This window comes from Leptonychotes weddellii, chromosome 5, assembly GCF_054177405.1.
Source record: "Leptonychotes weddellii isolate Sample4059 chromosome 5, ASM5417740v2, whole genome shotgun sequence".
NCBI classification, from domain to species: domain Eukaryota; kingdom Metazoa; phylum Chordata; class Mammalia; order Carnivora; family Phocidae; genus Leptonychotes; species Leptonychotes weddellii.
In genome coordinates, this window is record NC_138373.1 from 151,967,183 (window position 1) to 151,992,614 (window position 25,432).

Genomic DNA, 25,432 nt, shown 5'->3' on the forward strand with positions numbered 1-25,432 from the left:
TGTCTTTTGGTTTTGTTGATGAATTATGGCTATTTCTGAGTGATGAGATTGGAAATGATTGATTCTTTAGTGTTTTTGAGCCTGTATTATTTTTACAAGAATAGAGTAATTTTTTTCTGAAACAAAATAAAAGAAGGAAAATAGGGGCACTTGGCTGGCTCAGTTGGTAAAGCCTGTGACTCTTGATCTCTTGATCTTGGGGTTGTGAGTTTGGGCCCCCCACTGAGTGTAGAGATTACTTAAAAATAAAAAAATAAAAATAAAAATAAAAAAGAAGGAAAAGAACCAGACTGGAAGTGAATATTCTAAGATGTTAATGGTGGTTGGTTTAGGGTGATAGAGATTGAAACTACTGTTATTTTGTTATTTTCTTTATTGTACATTTGTTTAAGTTGAAAAAATCACTGCTTGACATTCATCAGTGCAGATGTTTTAGTAGGAACTGCCATTTGTACCGTAAGCCCTGCTATCTAGACTCTGTGTGACACAGCAACCAAGTGTGACTCCACATCGACTCTGTTAGTACAAGGTTCACCGTAGGAAGTAACATCAACACTGGTGTTTGTGCTTATAAAAGCATGACAACTACTTTGAAGTTTTACTTTTGGTCCAACAGGAAACATACATGATTTTTAGGGAAATAGTTCCATGATATAGAGTGCTACTACATTTAACCTAGACCAGAGTAATCCTTCTCTAATACAAGTAAAGTTCCATTGCAAAGAATAATATCACTAAAGAGCTCTTTATGGAAGATCGGATGACCAACAGAGGTAATGCTTTGCTGGTCTGGTTGTAAGCAATATCTCTGGTGATGGTTTTTACAATTATCACCTCCAAGGAAAGGGTGTGACACTGATGCTTACAGCTCAGAGAAGCCAAGTTGTAACTGTGCACATGTAGTTTTTGTGTATTTCTGCTCTCTTGGAGGTTATATCTAGTGATAGCTTTCAGTCTGTTTTTAAGAAAGGATGTTCAAGGGGCGCCTGGGTGGCTCAGTCGTTAAGCGTCTGCCTTCGGCTCAGGTCACGATCCCAGGGTCCTGGGATTGGGCCCCACATCGGGCTCCCTGCTCAAGGGAAGCCTGCTTCTCCCTCTCCCCGTCCCCCTGCTTGTGTTCCCTCTTTTGCTGTGTCTTTCTCTGTCAAATAAATAAATAAAATATTTACAAATAAATAAATAAAGATGTTCAAAAAGAGTTTTGGTGAATGAGGCATCATGGAAATGAATTTGTAGTAAGAGTACATGTACATCAAACAACAATTATCATTCAATCCATCTCTTCCTTCAAACAATAAAATCACCTAAACAAAAATTTTCCAAGCCATCTACCACAATTAAAACTTCGGGGAAAACATTTAGGAATAGAAAAAAAAAGGAGTAGAGGTAGAAATGTGTGCATAACACCTTCTCCAAAGTACATTTTCCCCTTGCTAATTCACCACAAAGAAGCTAGGCACAGCTGTTTCAGCTCTAGATCCTAAAGCCTGGGAATCACATTTCTAGCAATGCATTCAACTTTACATTTCAATATAACTAAATAATTTAGAGATGTCTTTAAATACCGCCTGATGGAAATGCACCTGCGTAATATCATCACTTGCCTCTCTAACTGAAATGTTAGCCGTTTTCAATTTCTCTTTCTTCTCCAATACATCATCTACTTACCCCATTTCCTCTCTATATTCTGTCTTTACACATTACCTTTCCCTCATTTCAATAACCCTAGAGCGAGATGCTGGATTGAAACAACTGTCTCTTACAGAGCTTCCCTCCAATTCGTATCGCCTTCATTTCTACACAAAGCAGTAAGAATTATCTTCCACCAACAGCTGTTTTCAGTAATAAGAAAGCTAAGTTCTGTGACTAAGCTAAACATCCCTTCTGTTCTCCGAGGCCTACAGTGGTTCCTAGTTGCTAGTGGTACTGAAGTGAAATCTCCAAATACTGCTCATTATGTCCTTTATGAACTCTCAATGACCTGTCTACAGTTTCCGACATATTCAAATTTATGTTTTCTATTCCATTTAGTCTGACAACCATGCATTAACATGATTAATTTGTTTCTTGTTTTCTTTACCATTACAGTAGGAACTATTTATTCTCCCGTATATTTAGTCTCTCCTTCCTTAACAATAGATACTCTAACTTTAATCAGGGCACATGGCTGTCCAGGATAAAGACTACATTTTTCAGCCTCTCTTGCAGCTAGGAGTGTCGAGTGACTAAGTGCTAAAGAATAATATGCAAGCCAACATGTTATGAGCAACTTCAATAGGTGTCTTTAAAGGGAATGAGTGTTCATATTTTTTTTTCGATTTTATTTATTTATCTGAGAGAGAGAGAGCACAAGCAGAGGGAAGGGCAGAGGGAGAAGCAGACTCTCCACTGAGCAGGGAGCCCGACCCAGGGCTCAATCCTAGGATCCCAGGATCATGACCTGAACTGAAGGCAGAGAGTTAACCGACTGGTACCCCTAGAATATTCATATTTTCAAGGTCTTCTTCCTACTGGCTAGAAGTCAGATGTGATGGCTGGAGCTCAAACAGCTATCTTGGATCATGAAGTGGAAGTTACATGATGAGTCTGGTGGAACGACAAGACAGAAAGACCCCTGGGTCCCTGACATCATGAAGAGCCATATCAGTCCTAGAATATCTAGTTCTGGATTATTTCTAGAAGAGAGAAAAAAATCCTGTTATGTTTAAGCTGTTAACATTTTTGTGGCCTCTTCTACCATCACTTCTGGGAACACCTAATTCTAATCGATCCACCTTTCTCCAAGTTTTCATTTGCTACTTCTGTCCCACTAAGAATGCTCCCCCAATTTATTTTCTTATCTCCCTCAGCAACCCCCCCCCACACACCAAATTGTCATTTTTCTTTCTTCCTTTAAAATACAACTTCCGAGGGTGCCTGGGTGGCTCAGTTGTGAAGCATCTGCCTTCAGCTCAGGTCATGATCCCAGGGTCCTGGGATCAAGCCCCACATCAGGCTCCCTGCTCTGCTGGAAACCTGCTTCTCCCTCTCCCACTCCCCCTGCTTGTGTTCCCTCTCTCACTGTGTCTCTCTCTGTCAAATAAATAAATTAATTAAATAAAAAATCTTTAAAAAAAAAACAGCTTCTGGGGTGTCTGGGTGACTTAGTCGGCTAAGCACCCAACTCTTGGTTTCAGCTCAGGTCATGATCTCATGGGTTGTGAGATCTAGCCCCATGTTGGGCTCCATGCTCAGCAGGGAGTCTGCTTGAAGATTCTTTCCCTCTGTCCCTCCCCCTCTGTGCGCACACGCTCTCTCTCTCTCTCAAATAAATAAATCTTTGAAAATAAATAAATAAATAAATAAATAAATAAATAAATAAATAAATAAAATACAGCTTCAGATTCAATGCCTACATGGAAACGGTTAGTATTGCTAAGCTTAATACAATTACTCTTTTTTGAACGCACACACATCTATATAGCTAGTATGCATATGTGTATATATACATAGTGATGGATAAATGAAGTTTTTATTTTATTTAAATAAAAATATTTAAAAATATTTTAAAATTTTATTATGTTATGTTAGTCACCATACATTACATCATTAGTTCTTGATGTAGTGTTCCATGATTCACTGTTTGCGTATAACACTCAGTGCTCCATGCAATATGTGCCCTCCTTAATACTCATCACCAGGCTAAGCCAACCCCCCAAACCCCTCCTTCTAAAAGCCTTAGTTTGTTTCTCAGAGTCCATAGTCTCTCATGGTTCGTCTCCCTCTCTGATTTCCCTCCCTTCATTTTTCCCTTCCTACTATCTTCTTCTTCTTCTTTTTTTTAACATATAATGTATTATTTGTTTCAGAGGTACAGGTCTGTGATTCATCAGTCTTACACAATTCACAGCGCTTACCATAGCACATATCCTCCCCAGTGTCCATCACTCAGCAACCCCCCATCTCTGCCACCCCCCCATCACTCCAGCAACCCTCAGTTTGTTTCCTAAGATTAAGAGTTTCTTACGGTTTGTCTCCCTCTCCAGTCGAAGTTTTTAAATAATTTAACAGATTTTTAACAAATTTACTAAGTTTTTACACCCAAACATTCACTATTCACTTTCAAATAGTACTCTTACTACAAATTCATTTTGATGACTCCATCATTCACCAAAACTCCTTTTGAACATCTTTTTTTTTTTAAACAGGCTAAAAGCCATCACTAGATATAACTTCCAAGAGAGCAGAAATACACCCAATTTGGTTACCAGTCCTGGAACAGTGTCTGGCATTTAGTAAGTAGTCAATACATGTTTAGCGATATGAAAAAAAATTGTAGCAAAACTTCATTTGAAGGTAGACTGACTTTTTAAAAATAGTTAAAAGTCATTCCAAGCTCAGTTTAGTGAATAAGATGTGTCATAAAGCTAGCAAATATCATTTGGGGTTAAAAAAAAAAAAAAGCAGTGACTATAAAGCAATAAACTTGATTTCCTTATATGAATCATAAAAATGGCTCAGGGCTGGGCTACTTCTTTGGCAATTTAAAGATTCATTTCCTAAGCTTACAGGTAAGTAAGCCAAGCTCCCTCCAGTTTGCACCTGGAGTTCCCTTTGCCTGGAACATCCCAGATATACATGGATTGTCCCCTCACTTCATTTGGGTCTCTGTCTAAATTTCTACCTCCTCCAAAAGGCCTTCCCTCACTCCCTGACCTAAAGTAAAGCCATCCTTGTCACTCTCTGTCCCCTAATACTGCTTTCCTTTTATTTATAGAACTTGTTCCTAACATAATATTTTATATCTATTTTGTTTATGTGTGGTTAGTAGCCGTCTCTGTCACTAGAATATTTGCTCCATGATGAAAGGGACTATGTTTTCCTCACTGCTATAGCTCCAAATTTCTGCTCGATATCTAGATTTCAAATAAATTCCATAAATATAAGTTTACAATGAAAGAGAAAGGAAGAGAGAAAAGCAGTGGAGGGAGAACAAGAAAGGCAACAGAGAAGTAGCAAAAGGAGTGAAGAAACTCTGGGTGAATTATAATTGGTGATTTTACTCCGTAGCTCCTTTTCTGTATTAGTTTGAACTGAAAGCTCCCATGAGAAAATTTCGGAATGGATCTCTTACCACTCCTGGAGATTTATTTCAAAATAAAATGGCTACCCTAAAGAAAGAGGTTTCACTACTTTTAGAAGCATGTAGATGGCATTTGTTGTCTTTTACTGTCTTTCCATCTCTCCAGTCCACACAAGCACAAACTGAGTGAACATTTGAGAACTCTTGACTGAGTCAGAGAAGTACTTCAGTGATTTTTAGCAGGATTGCTCCATGTTGGTATTACTATTAACATTCTTAATTTCCATACTTAACTGACATTTGGAACATCTGTTCATACTGAATACCTGCAGTTCTTTCAGGATCTTGCTTAATAGAGTTACATGATAAAGCTAGGAGACAAGCCTCTGAAAATACTTTTAACTCTATGTTACTCCTGCTGTGTCCCTCACTTACAGCACCTGAAGTTTAGTTCCTTTCAAGGAACAGTGAGTCAAGTCACATTTCTTTAATGCTTTTTGCTTCCTCAAACTGGCCATTCCTTATACAAAACTTATCAACAGGGTTTGTACTGGAGAAGATAGAGCACAATGGCATTCTTTTATATTTTAGCAAATTTAGTAGAAAAGATAATCGCATTTTCCTACTGACTTCTATAACATTACAAAAAAATCCCTTTTCTAAAAAAACGTTCAGTTCATATTTAAAATTTTAGGCAAAGGAAAGAGTTATAAAATACGAGGCACTGTCGTCCTGTAGGAGTTTTAGAGACTTTCAGAATTCTGAGGCACATTTAAGAAAATGTTAATTTCTTGATTGGTGGGATCAAACAGCACAAAATGCACAGATACCCAGACCTTGAGTCTCACATTCCAGTTATGATTAAAATCTTAAAATGAATCATGATGCCAAATAAGTAGTCACTACTTTAATACCATTTAAGCTCAAAAATCCCATTTTATTTGAAACCCAGATAAACTGCATTCAGAAAATAGTCATAAAATTTTCTACTATTATTCTTCATCTTTGTTTTATACAGTACAATGTCTAACATAGTAATAGGAGTACTCATACAGTATTAATATTTCAGTACTAAAACCTAACGTTTTATATTTTTTAATTGTTCTTAAATGATACCTACTACACTGTAGGACAGTGTTCATTATACGTACTTTTATTACGTAGCCTTGCAACCTTGAGAAGCTTACGTTTCTTCTCTGAAGCCGGAGTTTCTGGTGTGTGGGCAGAAGCACATGCTGTTGGTGAGTTAGCTGTACCAGGTAATCTTTTAGGAAATGTCATAGAGTAGGAGGTGCGCCGTCTTGTCCGACATGCTACTTCCCTCTCTCTATGCAGCAACTGTTCATCCATCAGCAATGTTATGACTTGCTTAGACTTTTCCCGGATATAATAACCTGAGAAATATGTTGAATTTGCATAGGTAAGAAAATATTCATTGAGGTTACAATTAATTTTTATTCTAAAGAAAATTAGGGAAAAAAATGTAAGCAATGTAGCAAAGCAAAAAAATCTGTAGCAAATGTACAGGGAAAACTAAGTTTCATTGGAATTGTCAGTAAGTACTCCGTTTCTTACACTTTAAGAAGAAAATAAATGTATGATGAAATCATATCACATATTGACATGAAATTTTTCACTTTAAATATGCTATTTCCTTTTAAAAGCAATATATACTCTGCAATAAATCAAACAATACAGGCATAAAAGAGAAATAAGTTAGATCTAGATATATTACCATGACATATAGCTAAAGATTTAAAGTAATATGCATGGTATGATTCAAATTGGTAAAGCACAGAGGAAAATCAATCATTGTGTATGTATAGGAGAGAGAAGTTGATAGAGAAGTACATGGGTGGGTGGATGGATGGATGGATGGATGGGCAGGCAGACGACCAGCTAGGTCCCCACATGTTAATATCTGCTACCTTAAAGGAGTACAATTGGGGTGGGGCAAGAGTAGGGAGGGCAATTAGATTTTCTTTGACATAACATCTTATCAAAACAACTTGATGCCATTAATAGAGTGCCAGAGCACAGTCTAAGACCAGACCTACGACAATGTTGTCCTTAACCATTTGTGTGACTCTGATATGTTAGGCGGTCTGTCTGTGCTTGAGTTTTCTATGTGAAAACCAGTAGAAGTGTATCTGTTCAGTGTAATTCACAGATATAAAAGTATACTCACTCCAATATATAGTATTATTGTTACTATTCTCAATCCCCTCCCATGAAAAATGATAAAGGAAAACCACTTCCCTCTCCACATCTTCGGACCAACTCATATTATAACATCTCATGTTTTCCCAAGTCTTCTTGCAGAAGTGAAATGAAAAGTCCTTAAAGATCCACTACTATGTTCATTTTGGGCTCTAAGCGTGATGAATTGAAATGTTAATACATCCAACTATAACTTACTAGCAGTGGAAGTAATGAGAAACGGTCAAATGCAGGGTGCATTTAGACAAAAGAGACCAACCTGTTCTCTGCCAGTCATTTCACTAAGGACTGCTAGGGACAGTGGCAGAGACCTTTGCTCAAGTTGCCGTCTTTCCCAAGATTATTTTATCTACTCTTAATCTCTTTTAGTCACTTACTCCTTCCAAACTTCTTTTATAACAGCTGTGAACTGTATCATTCTTGATACCTTCAATTTCCTATGAGTTAATTTGTAGTCCATAAACAAAAAATCCCGCAGTGTTTTGGGTTACCACTCAGTGTCGCCTGATAGAAGCCTGCTGGGACTGTCAGCCCTTGGGGACAATATGCCAGACACGACTTTTTCCCTGGAAAACTGCCGTAGCTTGGTTTGGGGAAGGGGTGAAAAACTTGTTTTTCCATTTCTAACTTCACAAAAACTCATCTCCTTCTGCTTCCTCTCTCTCCCTCTACCCTAGCCACTCTGACTGCCTTCTTCTGTAATCACACCAGGCTCTGTGTCTCCTTCAAGCTGTGTGCTAGCTGTTGCTTCCGCCAGGGACTCTGCATGGTTAGGTCCCTAATTCATTCAAGTCTCTACTCAAATGTCACCTCCTCAGAGAAGCCTTCCTTCTGCCCACCCTCTCTAAAATAGCCCCATTCCCATCACTATTCTCTTACCTACATGTGTATGTGTATATATAAATGTATATTTTTGTGTATATTTATTTGCATATATACATAATAATATATAATAATATTTTTATATATACATTTGTTTATTTGTTTACTGTTTATTTCCTCATCTACAAGTTCCATGAGGGCAGAGAGCCTCATTCACCCAGTATCTCCAGTGTCCGGAAGAATGATTGGCACATAAGAGATACTCAATAAATCTTTACTGTGTAAATGAATTGATAAAGGAGTAAATTACCAAAAGTCTCCATTTTCTCCTTGACATAGTGCAAATGGAACCAGATGGATGAAAGATACTGAATACCAATTTACAATGTAGCTGCCTGAGAAAGTTGCCTGGCCTGAAAGAGTTTCTTGCAACACCCTAATTACAAAAGGTCAGAACTAGAAATTATGGGACAGATGTGGATTATTTCACTTGGAGTCTGCATGAATTGGCGGGACTTAAAGCAGCTACAAAAGTTCAAAGGTCCAAGCAGGTACATCAAGCAGAAAGCCACAATGACAAAGCACTTCTCCCTGAAACATCAGGGCTCCTCCCTGAGGGAGCAGGTTGACAGATGGGGAAGGTCAAGCCACAGTGGTTTACTTCTCACTCCAGGCTGTGCACAGCCCTGGCTACCTCCCCACCACCCTCGAGATGCTGGAGAGTAGAAACCTGGCTGTTCTAAAGCATCGAAGTTGAAAGTGAAAAAAAAATCCAAGAACCCAATAAACATGCTTCAAGGATGAGTTAAATAATAACAATAGTACTGGGCGCCTGGGTGGCTCAGTTAGTTAAGCGACTGCCTTCGGCTCAGGTCATGATCCTGGAGTCCCAGGATCGAGTCCCGCATCGGGCTCCCTGCTCGGCAGGGAGTCTGCTTCTCCCTCTGACCCTCCCCCCCTCTCATGTGCTCTCTGTCTCTCTCATTCTCTCTGTCTCAAATAAATAAATAAAATCTTAAAAAAAAAAAAATAACAATAGTACTAACAAGATGGCATCTCCTCCTTACTAAAGCAGAATTGTACTGGAATAGAACACATGTAGGAAGTAACCCTTTGTGTCTGGAAGAGAGAAAGAAAAAGGCGGGGGGAAGAAGGTGGGAGGGAGAGGGAGAAAGACAGGCAAAGGGAGGGAGAAAACATGGATTCTCTGAAATGAGAAATCAAACTATGAAACAGATCAATACCCAAAGATATATCAAGACGTAAAGCTTGTCACTGAGGTGAAGGGTAAAGTAAAAATAAAGCTATATTCTGTTTTAATTAGGAATCTTTGGGTTTTAAGTGACAGAAACTCAAATGGAACTGGCCATGGGAAAACCAGGGGTTGTGAAACTGGGCCTCAAGTACAAAAGAGGCAGAGACTGGAGAACTACCAGGACTCCTTTTCCCTCTCCCAGCCCTCTTTCCTTTGCGTAATACCTTCATTTTCTCCTCCTGCAGACTGGCTTCCTCCATCTGACTGTGAACATGGCCACAGACAGCTCATGCCTCACACTCTGCCACCTGAGAAGCCTCCCTCTTCCTTCATTCAAATTGGAAAAATCTAGGAGAATGACTTGGCTTGGCCCAGCTTGAAAGTCACATGCCCATCCCCTTGGCCTGAGGGTGGTATGCTTCCATCAGCAATCCCCATCAGAAAGGCCCAGTGGAGAGGAGAGTCAACAGGATAAAAAAATGAACGAACAGAAAGCCAACTTGCAGAGGCATCCCAAACTCAGACAAAGGACAAGGACATACAAATCACCAGAGCAACTATGTGCCAGACCAATACCCAAGATACTCACTTATTCACTCAGGCAGTCATTTGGTCACTTCTTGAACATGTGAGTCAGGAATTGTTCTAGAAGCACAAGTGAGGAAAAAATAGACGAGATTCCCAAGACAAGATAATTTCAGAAAAATAAATGCTCTGAAGGAAATAAAGAACAGTGAGGTGCTAAACATCAAGCTGTGGTGCAGTGAAGAAAAGTCGTATCACCTGCATCTTGAACAGCAAGAAAAAGCCAGCCCTGCAGACATCCAGGCAGAGGGAATAGCTTGGACTTCACTTCTTCAGGAAGCCTCCTGCTGAGAGAGAGCAAGCCCCTCCCAGCTCGGCCTGCACATACGTGCTCAGGCCTGGTTTCCACACTCAGGCACCTGCACTTGTCTTTTACAGAACTTACACAGCTTGTAATTGCTTATTGATTTGATAAGTGTCTTTTTCCTCCATTACAGCATAACATCCATGAAGGCCAGAATTATACCTGTTTGCTTAAGAGTTACTTCAGAAATGTCTGTTAAATAAATGAAGGAACATGCTGAGGAAAAATGTCCCAAATGCAGGGGAGGAGTGTCTGTAAATGCACAAACGAGCATCATGTAAAGGGATCTGGAAATACGGTAAATTCAAAAATGTTGGGCAATGAGATGCGCCAGCAGCAAAGACACACACCAGACTTCTAGAAAAACATGTATCAGGCTTGAAACTGTGGTCATAAAATATCTAACACCCCTCCCTCCATACCTGACCCACTAACCAATCAAAATTTCTTCTTCTTCTTATATTCCTTTCTCAATGAATTTTATCTCCATTCTAAGCCCGAAATATGAACATTCACCTCCCCACCCTCAGTACCCCATGTCTACTGATGGTACCAACTAAGTATCTTCTAACACATCCTCTCTTCTCCATCTCCCTTAGGTCAGGCCCTGCTCATATCTTGCCTGTGGAGTTCTGAATTATTTACTTATCTCGAGTCTCCCTTACCCTCTATCCTCCACAATGTCTCTGAAGGTGAGAGTGAGTGTGGGCGTAGGGAGGGAGGGGAGAAGTATCCCCAACAGTGTTATTTTCAAGTTAAAAAAAAAAAACCTTCAGTCAAGCTGGCACAGTAAGTTCATGCTTCAAAGTACCCCTCTGCTCTGCTCCAAATACACAGCAATAACAGACATTGCCAGTCTCAAAAACAAGATAAAAACCTCCACAAACCAGAAATGTATGAGAAATGAAAAGGTGATGAGCAGGGCTGAAGCCCCAGGGCTGCTGGGCTCTTGATCTGGCAGCCAGGAGCTCAGCTCCTCAGGTGTTAGGGAACCAGAGCTGGTCTCACTCTTTGATGTTAGGGGGTATCCATGTTTGTGAGAAAAGGCTGAAAAGAAAAGAAAAAGAAGGGAAAAAACCAGCTGCTAATTGCTTCCTGGGCTGTCACATATTTGTAGCTGTGGGTCCGGAAGCCAGAAGACAGGTGTGCAGGCTTAAACCGAGCCATCCCCGCCTCAGTGACTGCATCTAAGACACTCTGGTTCTATCACAGGGCATGAGCCCTGAGATGCCTTTGTAAGGGCTGTACGGGAGCCTCTAAGGACCTGGCTGGCAAGAACTGAAAACCAACATAAAAGGGTGAACATAGATGATGGAGGAAGAATCTCCCAGTCAAAACAAGATAGAAAACTAACATTCCAAAATAGTTTTTTTTAAAATCTAATGCTTAAGAAAGATGGCTGATAAAAGCAGCAATCAAAACACTACTTCACTCTAAATGAAATCAATGTTCTATAGGATTCTGTAAGATCTTCTATAAATCAATATTCTATATTATTAGATTTTAAAATTGTAAATGAAGATTTTTATTCTTATGTATTCATACATTTATTTGTGTATTTATTTATTTATTTGAGAGAGAAAGATCACGCATGCATGAAGCGGGGGTGGGGGGGTGGGGGGGCAGAGGGAGAAGGAGAGACAAAATCCCAAGCAGGCACCACGCCGAGCGTGAGCCCGATGTGGCGCTTGATCTCAGGACCCTGAAATCATAACCTGAGCTGAAATCAAGAGTCATACGCTTAACCACCTGAGCCACCCAGCCGCTCCCTAAACAAAGATTTTTAAGTAAATGCGATTAAGAGAGATTAATATAGGAATCATATCCACAACAAGAAATATGAGATTATGAAACAAAACAAAAATAGGCAGAAATGAAATAAAAATAGATGGATATGAAAAGAGCCAATTAAAAATCCTAGAAATGAAAACTATAGTCAGTGGGATTAAAAAGAAAAAACCCTCCACATCCAAGATAAACTCCAGAATTTAACAGTTGGAGAGATAATCGAAGAATAGTTGGTAGTTGAAGAATAGTATTAAGGAATTCTTCCAAAATACAACGCAGAGAGGCAACAAGATTAAAAAGATTAATTAAAAGTCATAAAGGACAGATTGCAAGGCCCAGTATTCACTTAGAAGAAGTTTCAAAAGAAGAACATTATGGTAATCACAAAAAAGCAATATTCAGAGCAAAAGGGGCTGGAAATTTTACAGAAAAGACATGAATCCTCACATCAAAAATGATCTCCAAAGACTAAACAGGACAAATAAAAATAAACCTATATGTAGAAACACTGTAGAAAAACAGAAGAACATTTAGGATAATGAGAAGCTCTTAAAACCTACCAATGAAAAAAAAAATTAAAAAGTTTCCAAGCCCACCTTCGGACCTACAGTAGCCCACTAATCAGCTGTTCAGTCAGCAAACATTTATTCGGCATCTCCACCAAACCGGGTGAAGAAACAGAGATACCAGTAAAATAACTTCAGCTCTCTAAACCCTGCAGTCCAGTGAAGGAGACTGACATGTACTTGGGTCATACAGCAGCGTGCTTCAACAGATGCGTGGGCAAGGTGCATCGGATGAGCGGAAACTGTGGAAACAGGGCAAAGTCCTTCCTAGTGAATGGTTGCACTGAGCGTTATTTGGACATGAACATACGTTGCAGGAAATAAAAGTAATAAAAGTAAAAATACGCCAAGGATTAATAGTATTAGTCAATACTGACTGATGACTTACTAGGTGTCTGACTTTCAGACATTATCTCCAGTCCTCACTAAGTCCATTTTGCAGATGAGAAAAGTAAGTTTAGGGGAAGTAAAAAACTTTCCCAAAGTCATAAAGTTAATAATAAGCTAGAAGGTAGAGACTAGCTCTATAGAAAGACCACAATACAGACTTTAATTTCTTTGACTGAATTTAGCATACAAATGTAAGCTTTTTTATTTGATGAGAACCTTGAGAAGAGAGTGATTGTGTTGACACAGCACCAAAGTGCTAAACTGGTTATTCTCCCTTGTTTGTTTACTGTACTTTGCTGTCCACGTGTGTACAATATGTAAAGAGAAACGTGGGAAGACTGGCTGGACTAGCATATTTAAGTTTAAATAGATTCATGGTTTGTTTCTTGCTGTTGTGATGACCAACGACTATATTTGTTCAAAGGAGCAAAAGGTGATCCAAAATACTCAACTGTTTTAGGTATAAAGGTTTTGTTTGAACTCACAGTAATATAACTTTTAAGTAACTTTCAACAATAACAGAACAGGCTTATGATGACCCAAAGCCTGGGTGTTTGTTTAAAGGAAATTCATTTGTTCATCAAAACTATAAGAATGTTTGTTACAGGAGATGACATTTGTTCAGTGGCCTTGTGTTAATTAACCCACCTCTCTGAAAATGAGCACATCTACCTCGCACTAATGAATCCACCCACCACCATCCATCAGGGTGGGGAGTGTCTGTTAAAGAATTCCGACTACTGCCATAGAGAGAAAATCAAGTCTGATGCACTGGGAAGCTAGATTCTTCCCACAGTGCTTAGCCACTACCCCACACGTCTGGGAACTGCCTGCCTCACACCACCCCCCCGCCCCCCCACATTCTGTCCCTCCTGTACAAGAAGGAATACCCTCAGATTTCAGTTATTCAGCTTTTAGTGTCTTAACACAGCTAACCAAAATCTAAAGCAACTCTTTTACACTTTTAAATATTTTCTTTTTCTTGAACTCACTCTTTCCAGATATCTTGGCTCTGTTTAATTTATTATAGTCACCTTGAAAGGGAAATTCCAATCATTCTCTTTTTCTCCTACTTGCCCACTCTCCCTCTTTCTCTAAACCCTTTCAGGGCCCAAATTCCTGGTGTTTCCTCCCCTTCTGTGAGAACCTGCACTCAAAAAACAACCTCCTGCTCCTCAAAATATATGTAAATATATAAATGTATATCATATTGTAAATGTAAATATATAAATGTATAAATGAATCACATCTTCCAGAGTCTTTGCTTTTTACATTTTGGTTTATATCTCTTAACTCTGGCTTACAAGGCTTACTTCCTCCTCGAAGACATTCAGACTTCAGTGAGCAAATGGGTAGGGCCAATCCTGGAGGCAGAGAGGTAGGCTGTGCAAAATCAGCCATGGATATAAGTGTGAAGCATCTAATTCCCCAAATTAGATGACCGATAATGATGGTGGAAAACTAAAATGGCAGTAATGTCACCAGAGCGTACTAAGTTACTTCTAGTAAAACTGCTGAACCTAACCTTTTTTAATACAGATTTTATTTACTTTATTTGAGAGAGAGAGCGTGAGCAAGAGAGAGAGAAGGAGCAGGGGGGAGAGGGAGAAGCAGACTCCCCGCTGAACAGGGAGCCTGATGTGGGACTCGATCCCAGGACCCTGGGATCATGACCTGAGCCAAAGGCAGTCACTTAACCGACTGAGCCACCCAGGCGCCTGACAATTTGTACCTTTTAAAAAAAAATCTACTTTTAATTTAAATATGAGTGTATGTACATATAAAATGGCCCATTTAAACAAAATTAACTGCAATCTCATGACTTACCTAATTGAGAATAAAGTAGTACATAAATCTATAATGCACACATTTCCAAGAACCTGAATTGGTTTTATAAAAAGAATACCGTAATTTGTATAAATAAATAATTTGATGGTATGAAACATTCAACTGGGTATTTTTCAGACAATTTTAATTAAGTTCACTCTAGTAGTTCAGTGAAACTTTGTTAGGATATTTTTAAAAACTCAATTAGGAGAGGCTGTGTAGCATAATAATAGAATAGGACTAAACAGTATTAAGATATATGAGCTTTAATCATGTTCAGTCATCAATTAGCTGTGCAACCTTACCTAAATAATTTAATCTATCTGAGCGTTAGCTCCTCATCTCTGTAAGAGAGATAACACATATCCTTCCTTCCTCGAAGATGTTGTAAGGCTCAAATGAGATAACAAACATGAAAATGCTCTATTATTAAAATCTAATAACTCAAACAACTAGATACCTCATGGAAAAGAATGAACTTTACTTCTACCTCACAATATACACAAAAGTTAATTCTAGATCAATCATAGACCTAGCTAAAACTGTAAGATGTCTGGAAGAAAACATAAGAGAATTCCTTCATGGCCTCGGGGTAGGCAAGTTTCTCAGACAAGATACAAAAGGGTTCAGCCATAAAGGGAAAAAACACACTGCACTTCATCAAAAGACATTTAGAAAGTGAAAGACAAGCCACAAACTTGGAGAAAATACTTGTAATCCATATATCTGACAAAGGACTCATATCCAAAATGTATAAAGAAACCTTATGAATTAAATCAAAAATAAGCAAAAAAAAAATTGATAATAGGCAAAACACTTGAATAGGGAAAAGATGTTCATATGTCCACAAATCATACAAAAAGATGCTCAACAACTCTTCAGGGAAATTGAGATTGAAACAACACTATATACCCATCAGATTGGTAAAATAAAAAAAGAATAACAGTATTTAAGTACTAACAAGGATGTGGAGCAACCAAACTCTCAAACACTGCTGGTGGAAGTACAAAATGGTAAAAACCACTTTAGAAGAATGAATATACACCTGCTCTATGACCCAGAAATGCCACTCCTAAGCGTATGCCCAACAGAACTGAATATGTATGGCCACAAAAAGACTTACATAAGAATGTTCATAATAGCTTTATTCATATAGCCAAGAACTATACACACACCAAATGCCCATCAACAGAAGATGGGCAAACAAACTGTGAGATGTTCATATAATGGAATAGGACTCGCCAATAAATAGGAATGATACTACTGATATACGCAACAACATACATGAGTCTCAAAATCATTCATTAGTGGAGACAAAGGAGCCAGAGCCAAAAGAATACATATGTTTCCATCTGTGTGAATTTCAAGAACAAACACAACTAATTTATGCAGCAGAAGAAATTAGAATAGCAGTTGCCTCTGGGAAGGAGGGAGAATTGACTAGAAAGGGGGATAAAGGAACTTTCTGGGATGATGGAGATGTTCTTTATCTTGATATGGGTGATTGGTTATACTTACCAACATTCATCAAATTGTACACTTAATATCTGCGCATTTTATAGTATATAAACTATATCTCAATAAAGCACTGTTAACATTAAAAATCTATTTTAAAAAGTAATTTATAGTAAAGAGATGGAAATTTTATGGTTAAAGGAGTCAACTTTGACATTTATATTTTTTATATTCCTAAAAGAAAGTCAATTGCTATAAATCCACTAAAAGTATAAAAGTATTAAGGTATCAGTCATCCATTCATCTAATATCTATTGAGTAATCCTACTCCCAGGCAATGTAGTAAGTGCTAGGGATAATGTTCTTGCCCTTTAGAAATTCAGTTTTGCAAGAGATACAGGCATGTATATGAATGTGTTCTGACAGATGCTGTGCACATAAGGGAGAGAATGTCAAAGAGATTCGGGACTATCAGTTGGAGACCCTGAATCACCTGTAGGAACATGGCACCCTTTCTGATGAGTTTGAGTCTAATTTGTAATGGGCCCTAAAACTGAGATAAAAGAAACGGGCCCAGCCATGCCAACTGCATCTAGCTATTTGTCCAAGACCACAAAATTAGTTAGATTTGAGTGAAGGGTATTTTAAGCCATGATTGCTGCAAGTAAAGAGTATTAAGTATACATTTCTTGTACCATCTTTGGCCTAAAATAACTCTGAAACTGATGAAAAAAAGGATAAACTTCTCAGTTCCTGTCCCAGATTTATGAACACAACTAGTTCAGTTCTCAGGTCCTTCCTATGTGCTCCGTTGACAGCGTGCAGAAGAGAGAACAGCATGAGCAGGATGGGGATAACATCATTCATTCATTCAATCATTCATTCAACAATACAGTATTAAGAACATGGATTCTAGAGTCAAAACATCTAGTTAATAATCTTGGCTCTCCCACTAACTAACTGTGTGAACTAGCTATTCAACCTCTTTGTATCTTACTTTCCTCATCAGTAAAATGGGGCCAATACTGCAACCTGTCTCAAAGGGTTATTATGAAGATTAAATGAGTTAATACATGCAAAGTGTTTAGAAGAGTCTTTGTCATGTAGTTAAATGCTATAAACTTGTTTGCTAATATAGGGGGTCCAAAAAGTTGGGGAATACAGAATAAACTTATTCTTAAACAGTATGTTGGTTACATTTTAAATTAATATGTTCAATGTTTTTCTATAGATTCTAGACACTGCTTCAGGTAAAGTACCTCTAAATTTAAAGCAATGTGTTCAATTGTCAACCTAAAAAAACCCAAAACTATAATACAATAGAGTGTCCCCAAGATCTGGAAACACAATGAAAATCATGTATTTATTGTAAATTTTTTCAGTTTAATAATTAGACTCATTGCTTTAAATTTACTTTATCTGAAAAGCTGTCTGGAGGTTGAAGAAAAGCATACTGAGAACCTTATTTGAAATGTTAACTAACAAACTATTTGAAAACAAGTTTCTCCTGTTCTCTAAGTTTTCCGAATTGTTTTCTCAACCTTTCCCCCCTATAGTCCAGTTGCCTCCCCTTAGCCATGAGGAATACTTTCCAAGACCCCTAGTGGATACCTGAAACTGTGGATAGTATCAAACCCTATATGTGTTTTTTTCCTACACATGCATACCTACAATGAAGTTTAATTTCTGAATTAAGCACAGTAACAGATTAACAACAATAAAATAGAACAATTATAACAATATACCGTAATAAAAGTTATTATAGAATAGGGTCTCTCTCTCAAAATATCTTATTGTACTCTACTCACCTTTCTTCATGTGATGATGTGAGATAATACAATGTCTATGTGATGAGATGAAATGAAGTGAATGGCGCAGGCATTGTGATATGGCACTAGGCCCTACCAACCTTCTGAACAATATGTCAGAAGGTGGATCATCTGCTTCTGGACCACAGGTAACTGAAATTGTGGAAATCAAAACCACAGATAAGGGGAGACTACTAAAATACTTCTATTAATTACTGGGCAGGCACTGTGTGATAGGCACTGTTGTAATGTTGGAGATAGAACATGGACAAAGCAGACATAAAATAACCCTGCCCTCATGAAACTTACATTCTAGGAGGAAGAGATAGAAAACAAATAAATAATAAAATAAAATATGCCCTATGTCAGAGAAGAAAAACTATGAAGAAAAATAAAGCAGAAGGTGGCTAGGGTATATCAGTGCAAAGAGAGGGATAAGGCTGATTTTTCAGAAATAGGGTAGATATAAAGGGCCTCACTAATAAGATGACTTTCCCAGCAGAGAGCTGAAGTATGTGAGAAAGCAGTGCAGGTATCTGGGGATGAGCACTCTAGGCAGAATAAAAACCAATCAAGGAAACAAAAAAAAGATCTTTTTTCTATAATTTCTTATGCTTTTATCTTTTTTCTTTGTCTCTTCTTCTTTTTTTTTTTTTTCTTTGTCTCTTCTTGATAACCTGTATCTCAGGTAGGATCCAGCTATAGATTACTTGGATCACTGCAATTTCTCTCTCATTAATTTCTCAGTATAAACTTCACTCTCTTTTTTTCTCTTCTGATCCAATAAGATCATTCTCATTGAGTAGTTTTTCAATGATCACGTTTCTTACCTCAAGCCTCCTGCTTTTTTTATGACTTCTACTCAATAAAAATTTACCGATGTCTAGTATGTACCAAGGCCTGATGGTAAAAAGATGATTATCATATGACATAAACCATTCAGAATCTAGTCAAGAATATATCTGTACATATATATGTACATGTATACACACACATGCACACATATATGACATACACATATACATCAAATGGATATACTGTAAAAAACACACACTGATATTATTAATGAAGTGCTGCAGCAATTAATTCTGCCCAGTGAGGAAAAGAAGAGATAGTTGGAGATATATAGGAAAAGACCTCTGAGCTAGGATTTGATGACTAAGTAGGAACTCAACAAACATATAGCAAGAAACGACTATTATAAGGAAGAAGAAACATCTTAAGCATCAGCACAGAGAGGTGGAAGCAAATAATACATTAGTAATGTATTAGATTGAAGACTAAGGAAATAAGAGTAGAAAGGTCAATTGGGAATATGCTACAGAGCCTGACTTTAACCTGAAAGCCAGTGGTTCCCAAATTATTTTGACCACATACCCGATTAGTAACAAATTTTTGTGCATGCATCAACCCCCAATATATATATACATTTGCTTATGTATGAATTAAATTATGCCAAGAGCTATTATTCTAATATGTTACACTCATTAGAAAACAAACACAAAAAGATAAATGCATAAAAGATAAAAATGAAATAAGTAATATTATTCTTGTCCTCTTGGTGCTACCAAATCATCAAGAGTATTTACAAAGTCCAAGATAGTGTACTTGCACTTACTTCTTTGATCCTAAGCTCAACTGTTAGGAAATCTGAAAGACCGTTATGATAGTGAGTTTAAGCATATCCAAATATACCATACTTTGTACATATAAAAGGTATAAATGCATAAATAAGCTTGTTTGTTTATAATTTCATACTTATCTATTTTATTTCTCAAAATAGCTCATAAACTCTTTAGAGCAGGGGCTGATCCTCTCTTTCCACTTAAAAATCATCAAAGTACTTAGTACAGTGATAAAATAGCTGCTCTGTAAAGTAAAAAAATGATTATATTCCATTCACTATCATCCAAAATATTATGCCTTTTTTTTTAAACCTAATTCTTGGGGATGCAAAATCTTAATTAGTATTTTATTTTAATTTTTAATAATAAATTTAATCCTCATGGAGGATGATGCCTTTACAATTTCTAGACTAAGAAGCACAGCATGATCAAAACCCAAGAAGATTTTCTCCAATTTCATCATTAAACCTCAAACCTGGGGCGCCTGGGTGGCTCAGTTGGTTAAGCAACTGATTCTTGATTTCAGCTCAGGTCATGATCTCAGGGTCATGATATCAAGCCCTGTGTCAGGCTCCACGCTCAGTGTGGAGTCTGCTTGAGATTCTCTGCCTCTCCCTCTGCCCCTCCCCCTTGCTCATGCTCTCTCACGCATGCGCGCTCTCTCTCTCTAAAAAAAAAATAAAAACCTTTAAACCTCAAACCTGACCTTAAGTAAACAGTTCAAAAATAAAGAGGCTATACATCATGACCAAGTGAGATTTATGCTAGGGATGCAAGGCTGGTGCCCATATGGAAATCAATCAATGTAATACACCAGATTAATAGAATAAAGGGGGGAAACACATAATCATCTCAATAGATGCAGAAAAAGCATTTGACAAAAGTCAACAGCCTTTCCTCATAAAAACACTCAACAAACTAGGCATAGAACTCCAACAACCTTATGATAAAAAACATCTATAAAAACCTACACCTAACATCATACCTAATGGTGAAAGACTGAAAGCTTTCTTCTTAAGATCAGGAACAAGACAAGAATGTCTGCTCTCACCACTTCTATTCAACATTGTACAGGAGGTTTTAGGCAGGGAAATTAAGCAAAAAGAGAAATAAAAGACATCCATATTGGAAAGGAAAAGTAAAACTTATCTCTATTTGCAGATGACATGATCTTGCATGTAGGAAATCCTAAGGAATCTTAAAAAAAAGAAACGAGTTCAGCAAGTAGTAGGACACAAGACCAATATACAAAAATAACTTGGTCAGTTGTATTTCTATACATTAGCAATGAATAATCTGAAAATGGAATTAAGAAAACAATTCCACTTTCAATAGCATCAAAGAGAATAAAATACTTACAAATAAATTTACCAAAAGAAATGTTAAGACTTGTGCACTGTAAACTACAAAACATGTATGAAAAAAATGAAAGAAGACCCTAAATAAAAGGGAAGACATCTTGTGTTCTTGGATTGGAGGAACGGATGTTGTTAAGATGGCAATATTCTCAAAATTGATCTACAGATTCAATGCAATCTCAATCAAAATTCTAGTTGTGTTTTTTACAGAAATTGACAAGCTAATGCTAAACTGGATATGGAAATGCATGAGACCCAGAAAGGCCACAACAATATTGAAAAAGGACAAAGCTGGAGGACTCAACTTTATTTTGAAATTTACTACAAAGCTACAGTAATCAAAATTGTGTGGAACATAAGGATAGACACAGAGATCAGTAGCACAGAAATGGGAGTACAGAAATAAACCCTTACATCTATGGTCAACTGATTTTCATAAGGCTGCCAATATAATTCAATGAGGGAAAGAATAGTCTTTTCAGCAAGTAGTCGTGGGACAACTGGATATCCACATGCAAAAGAATGAGGTTGGACCTCTACCTCACACCATACACAAAAATTAACTCAAAATGGATCTAAGATCTATATGGAAGAGCTAAAACTATAAAACTCTTAAGAAAAAAAAAACATAGGTATGAATCTTCATGAACTTAGATTAGGCAGTGATTTCTTACATATGACACTTAAAGCATAAGCACCAAAGGAAAAATTGATAAATTGGACTTCATGAAAATTTAATAAGAAAGTAAAAAGACACCCTATAGAATGGGAGAAGATATTTACAAATCACCCATCTGGTAGGGGTCTTGTATCCAGAATATATAAACTCTTAAAACTCAACAATTAAAAAAAAAAAAAAAACAGTTAAAAATGGACAAAGGATTTCTACAGACATTTCTCCAAAGACCTATAAATGGGCAACAAGGGCATATAAAGATACTCAACATCATTAGTCTTTAGGGAAATGTGAATTGAAACCACATGAGATACTACTTTTCACATTCAGTAGAATGGCTATAATCAGAAAGATGGACAATAACAAGTGTTGACAAGGATGTGGAAAAACAGGAACCCTCTTACATCCTTGGTAAGAATGTAAGATGGTGCAGCCGCTAAGGAAAACAAGTTACTGGTCCCTCAAAAACCCAAACATAGAATTGCCATTTGATCCAGCAATTTCACTCTTAAATATACACCCAAAGGAATTGAAAGCAGAGACTCAAACTGACACTTGGATGTTTTCATTCATTGCAGCAATATTCACAATAGCCAAAAGGTGAAAACAACCCAAGAATCCACCAACTGATGAATAGATAAACAAAATGTGGTATGTTTATACAATGGAATGTTGTACAACTATAAAAGGAATGACGTTTTGATACATCCTACAACACATGAACTGGAGGACATTATGGTATGTGAAATAAGCCAGACAGAATAGGGCAAATACTATATGATTCCACTTATGTGAGGTACCCAGAATAGGCAAATGTACAGAGACATAAAGTAGATAAGAGGTTAGCAGGAGAGTCATTGCTTAATGGTTATGGAGTTTCTGTCTGGGGTGATGAAAAGTTTTGGAAACAGTGGTGATAGTTGTGCAACATTGTGAATGGAATCAATGCCACTGAACTACACACTTAAAATGACAAATTTTGTTATTTACATTTTATCACAATTTTAAAAAATTAATAATATACCTAAAGCCACAGGATCGTATACTTTAAATGGGTGAACTGTATGGTATGTTGAATTGTATCAATAAATTTGATTTTTAAAACATGAAGAAAAAAAAGAAAGGCACTCTGGGGCTATAAAAGGACATGGGAGAATCTTAAATGCATACTGTCAAGGAAAGAAACGAGTCTGAAAAAGCTTCATATTGTATGATTCCAACTATACAACATTCTGGAAAAGGCAAAACAATAAGGACAATAAAAAGATCCGTGGTTGCCAAGGGTTCTAGGCAGGGGAGAAAAAACCAACAGGTGGAGCACAGAGCATTCTCAAGGCAGTGAAACCATTCTGTATGATACTGGAATGGTACCTACATGACAAGCATTTTTCAAAACCCACAGAACTGGAGAACACAAAGAGTGAGCCTTAAGGGAAACAAAGGATTTTAATGTATTAACACTGGTTTGTCAACTGTAACAAATGCACCACACTAATGCAAGATGTTAATAGGAGAAACAACGCGTGGATAGAGAAGGGTTATGTGGGACCTCTGTTCTTTCTGTGTAATTTTTCTGTAAACCTAAAACTGCTTTTTAAAAAGTCTATTCTAAAAATGTATACTTAACACAAAGACTGCACTGAATTTTATCCTCTTCTCATGATTCATAAGACTATTCACTTTAAGCACAGATTATAATTTTACATTAGACGAGGAGGAAGTGCTGATTCTTTTAGCATTGTAGATCTCAGACACTACCAAATCATCTCAGTTCAGTATTCCACACACCCTTCCCCTACTTCACCTCCTCCTCCACCCCCGACAAGATTATTTTATGACCTAAATTCTTGTATTCATATAAGTACTTCCGTCTAGATAGTCTTTGAAGATTCTATAGTCTTTGGAAACACTTCCTTACACTTATGACTGAATTCCAGTCTAATTATAATTACGAATTACAGTGACATTATTATACCAAGCCGCCATGCCTCCTGTTTTATTCACTTTGTTCATTTTCTATGAGGTATCATTTTATCAGGAACCTTGGTATGTTAGTTTTACACATCTTTTGGGGAGAAAAAATTGTTCTTGAAGGCCCTCAAGAGTCAACACAAAGGGAAACTATAGCTGTCCCAGAAGAAAGATGGCCAACACATTTAAGAAGAACTTTTCCCCAGCTCCTGGTTTAAAATGATCCCCTCCCAAACCTCTAATCTTTATTGGCACACTGTATGCATTTCTTTTACCTTGGTCTTTTCCAGCTTCATCTATGTGTTGAAAATCTTTTAGCGTTTGAAGGTTACAGAACCCCTCTCTGCAATGCTGAATAACTTTATTTGATCCATTCTTGATGAGATAATCCATTAGCGTAAGGGATTTATACACATGGCGCCAGTTCTTCCCATGATCATTGAGTCTCTGCCATAGCATATTCATAATCTCTGACAGAGAAATTGTGCTGAAGGTCAGGTCACTGATATCTAACATCAGAGAACTAGAAGGACCCCAAGGGTCATTAGAAGTTGCTTCTCTGACTTTTATTTCGGCATCTGAGTAATTTTTCACGAAGTTTTTCACTTGCCTCCTGAATGCCATAGGTAAGACAAGTTTGAAGGTGAGATGGGGATGAGAGCAATGGAATAGGAGTTAATATAATTGGTTTATAAAACTCTTGAGAGGCAATTGATCCCCAGTTCTGCTGCTCCCAAACACAAATGATTAATCTCCATTTTGACAAGGCATCAATTTCCTGCAAAGCAAAGCACAAAATATATGTAAGTTAAATACTTTTCGAAATGTCTATAGACGACCAAGTCAGTCTGAAAAATCTAGGTTTACTTATAACTCAGCCCCTCACTTACATCAGCCAGAATTGAGGGCACTATCTAAATTCTCCTAGCATCAGTATGGGAAAATCTCTCGTAAGGGATTGGCTTATATTACTTAAATAAATATAGATGGTCTTCCTAGCCCTAAAAGTTTCTGCAGAAAATAACATTCAACCTCTTTGGCCAGGAATAAAATAATTTTAAAGCATTACAGGACAGTGGGCAAGTTAGGAGAAGAAAATGGGACTTGTACTCTGACATCTCATGCTTAAGATTTGTTGTCATGTATAAAGATAGTATGTCCTGAAGGTAATTAGGATGGTAACATCTGAGTCTTGGAGTCATCAAGTGACCCGAAGGTTGTATTCTTAGAACTACAAGTCACTAGACTCAGATCTAAATACGTTCTGCTTTCTTGTTAATCTGAAAGGAGGGAGGGTTGTCAACTGTAACACAAGTAGTTGCACCACAGCAGACTCCACATCTAGGTCATGGTACCCTTGGCCAGTATTTTAGTCCTGGTAAGGTTAGTAAGTTCAAGGAAAAGGTTAAATTACTTTCTTTACTGGGCCTTAGAAAAGTATGCGTTTAAGGAGTAAACAATGTCAATAGCAGGATTCAAACTGGGTAACAATTTCCCTAAAACCTGGAGTAATCAGCATGTTATCTGTCATATTCCAAAACAAGTGTACACAAAGAGAGGCCCATTTAGGTTGATACAAAATACACTGAAACCTAAAGGAGGTCTGCAGCCCCCAAACCTTAAATGATGCTTATGAATGATCAATTCATAGTTCATATGGAACCATTCCCTTCCTTCTTTTTCATTGCTTCGAATTAAGGTGGGTCAGTTAGTTTGCAAT

The 25,432-nt window shown here is 37.5% G+C and overlaps 1 protein-coding gene across 1 annotated transcript in view; it reads right to left on the reverse strand.

Moving 5' to 3' along the window:
* The window catches only part of ENTHD1 (ENTH domain containing 1), a 91,903-nt gene extending 67,436 nt beyond the window's left edge, over nt 1-24,467 (reverse strand). The window contains exons 1-2 of the mRNA XM_081822520.1: nt 23,988-24,467; nt 6,214-6,456 (exon numbers count right to left, since the gene is read on the reverse strand). Of these exons, the coding sequence (XP_081678646.1) occupies nt 6,214-6,456; nt 23,988-24,336 (592 nt within the window). The 5' untranslated portion in view covers nt 24,337-24,467. The remainder of the gene's footprint in view (nt 1-6,213; nt 6,457-23,987) is intronic.
* Between the last annotated feature and the right edge of the window lie 965 nt (nt 24,468-25,432).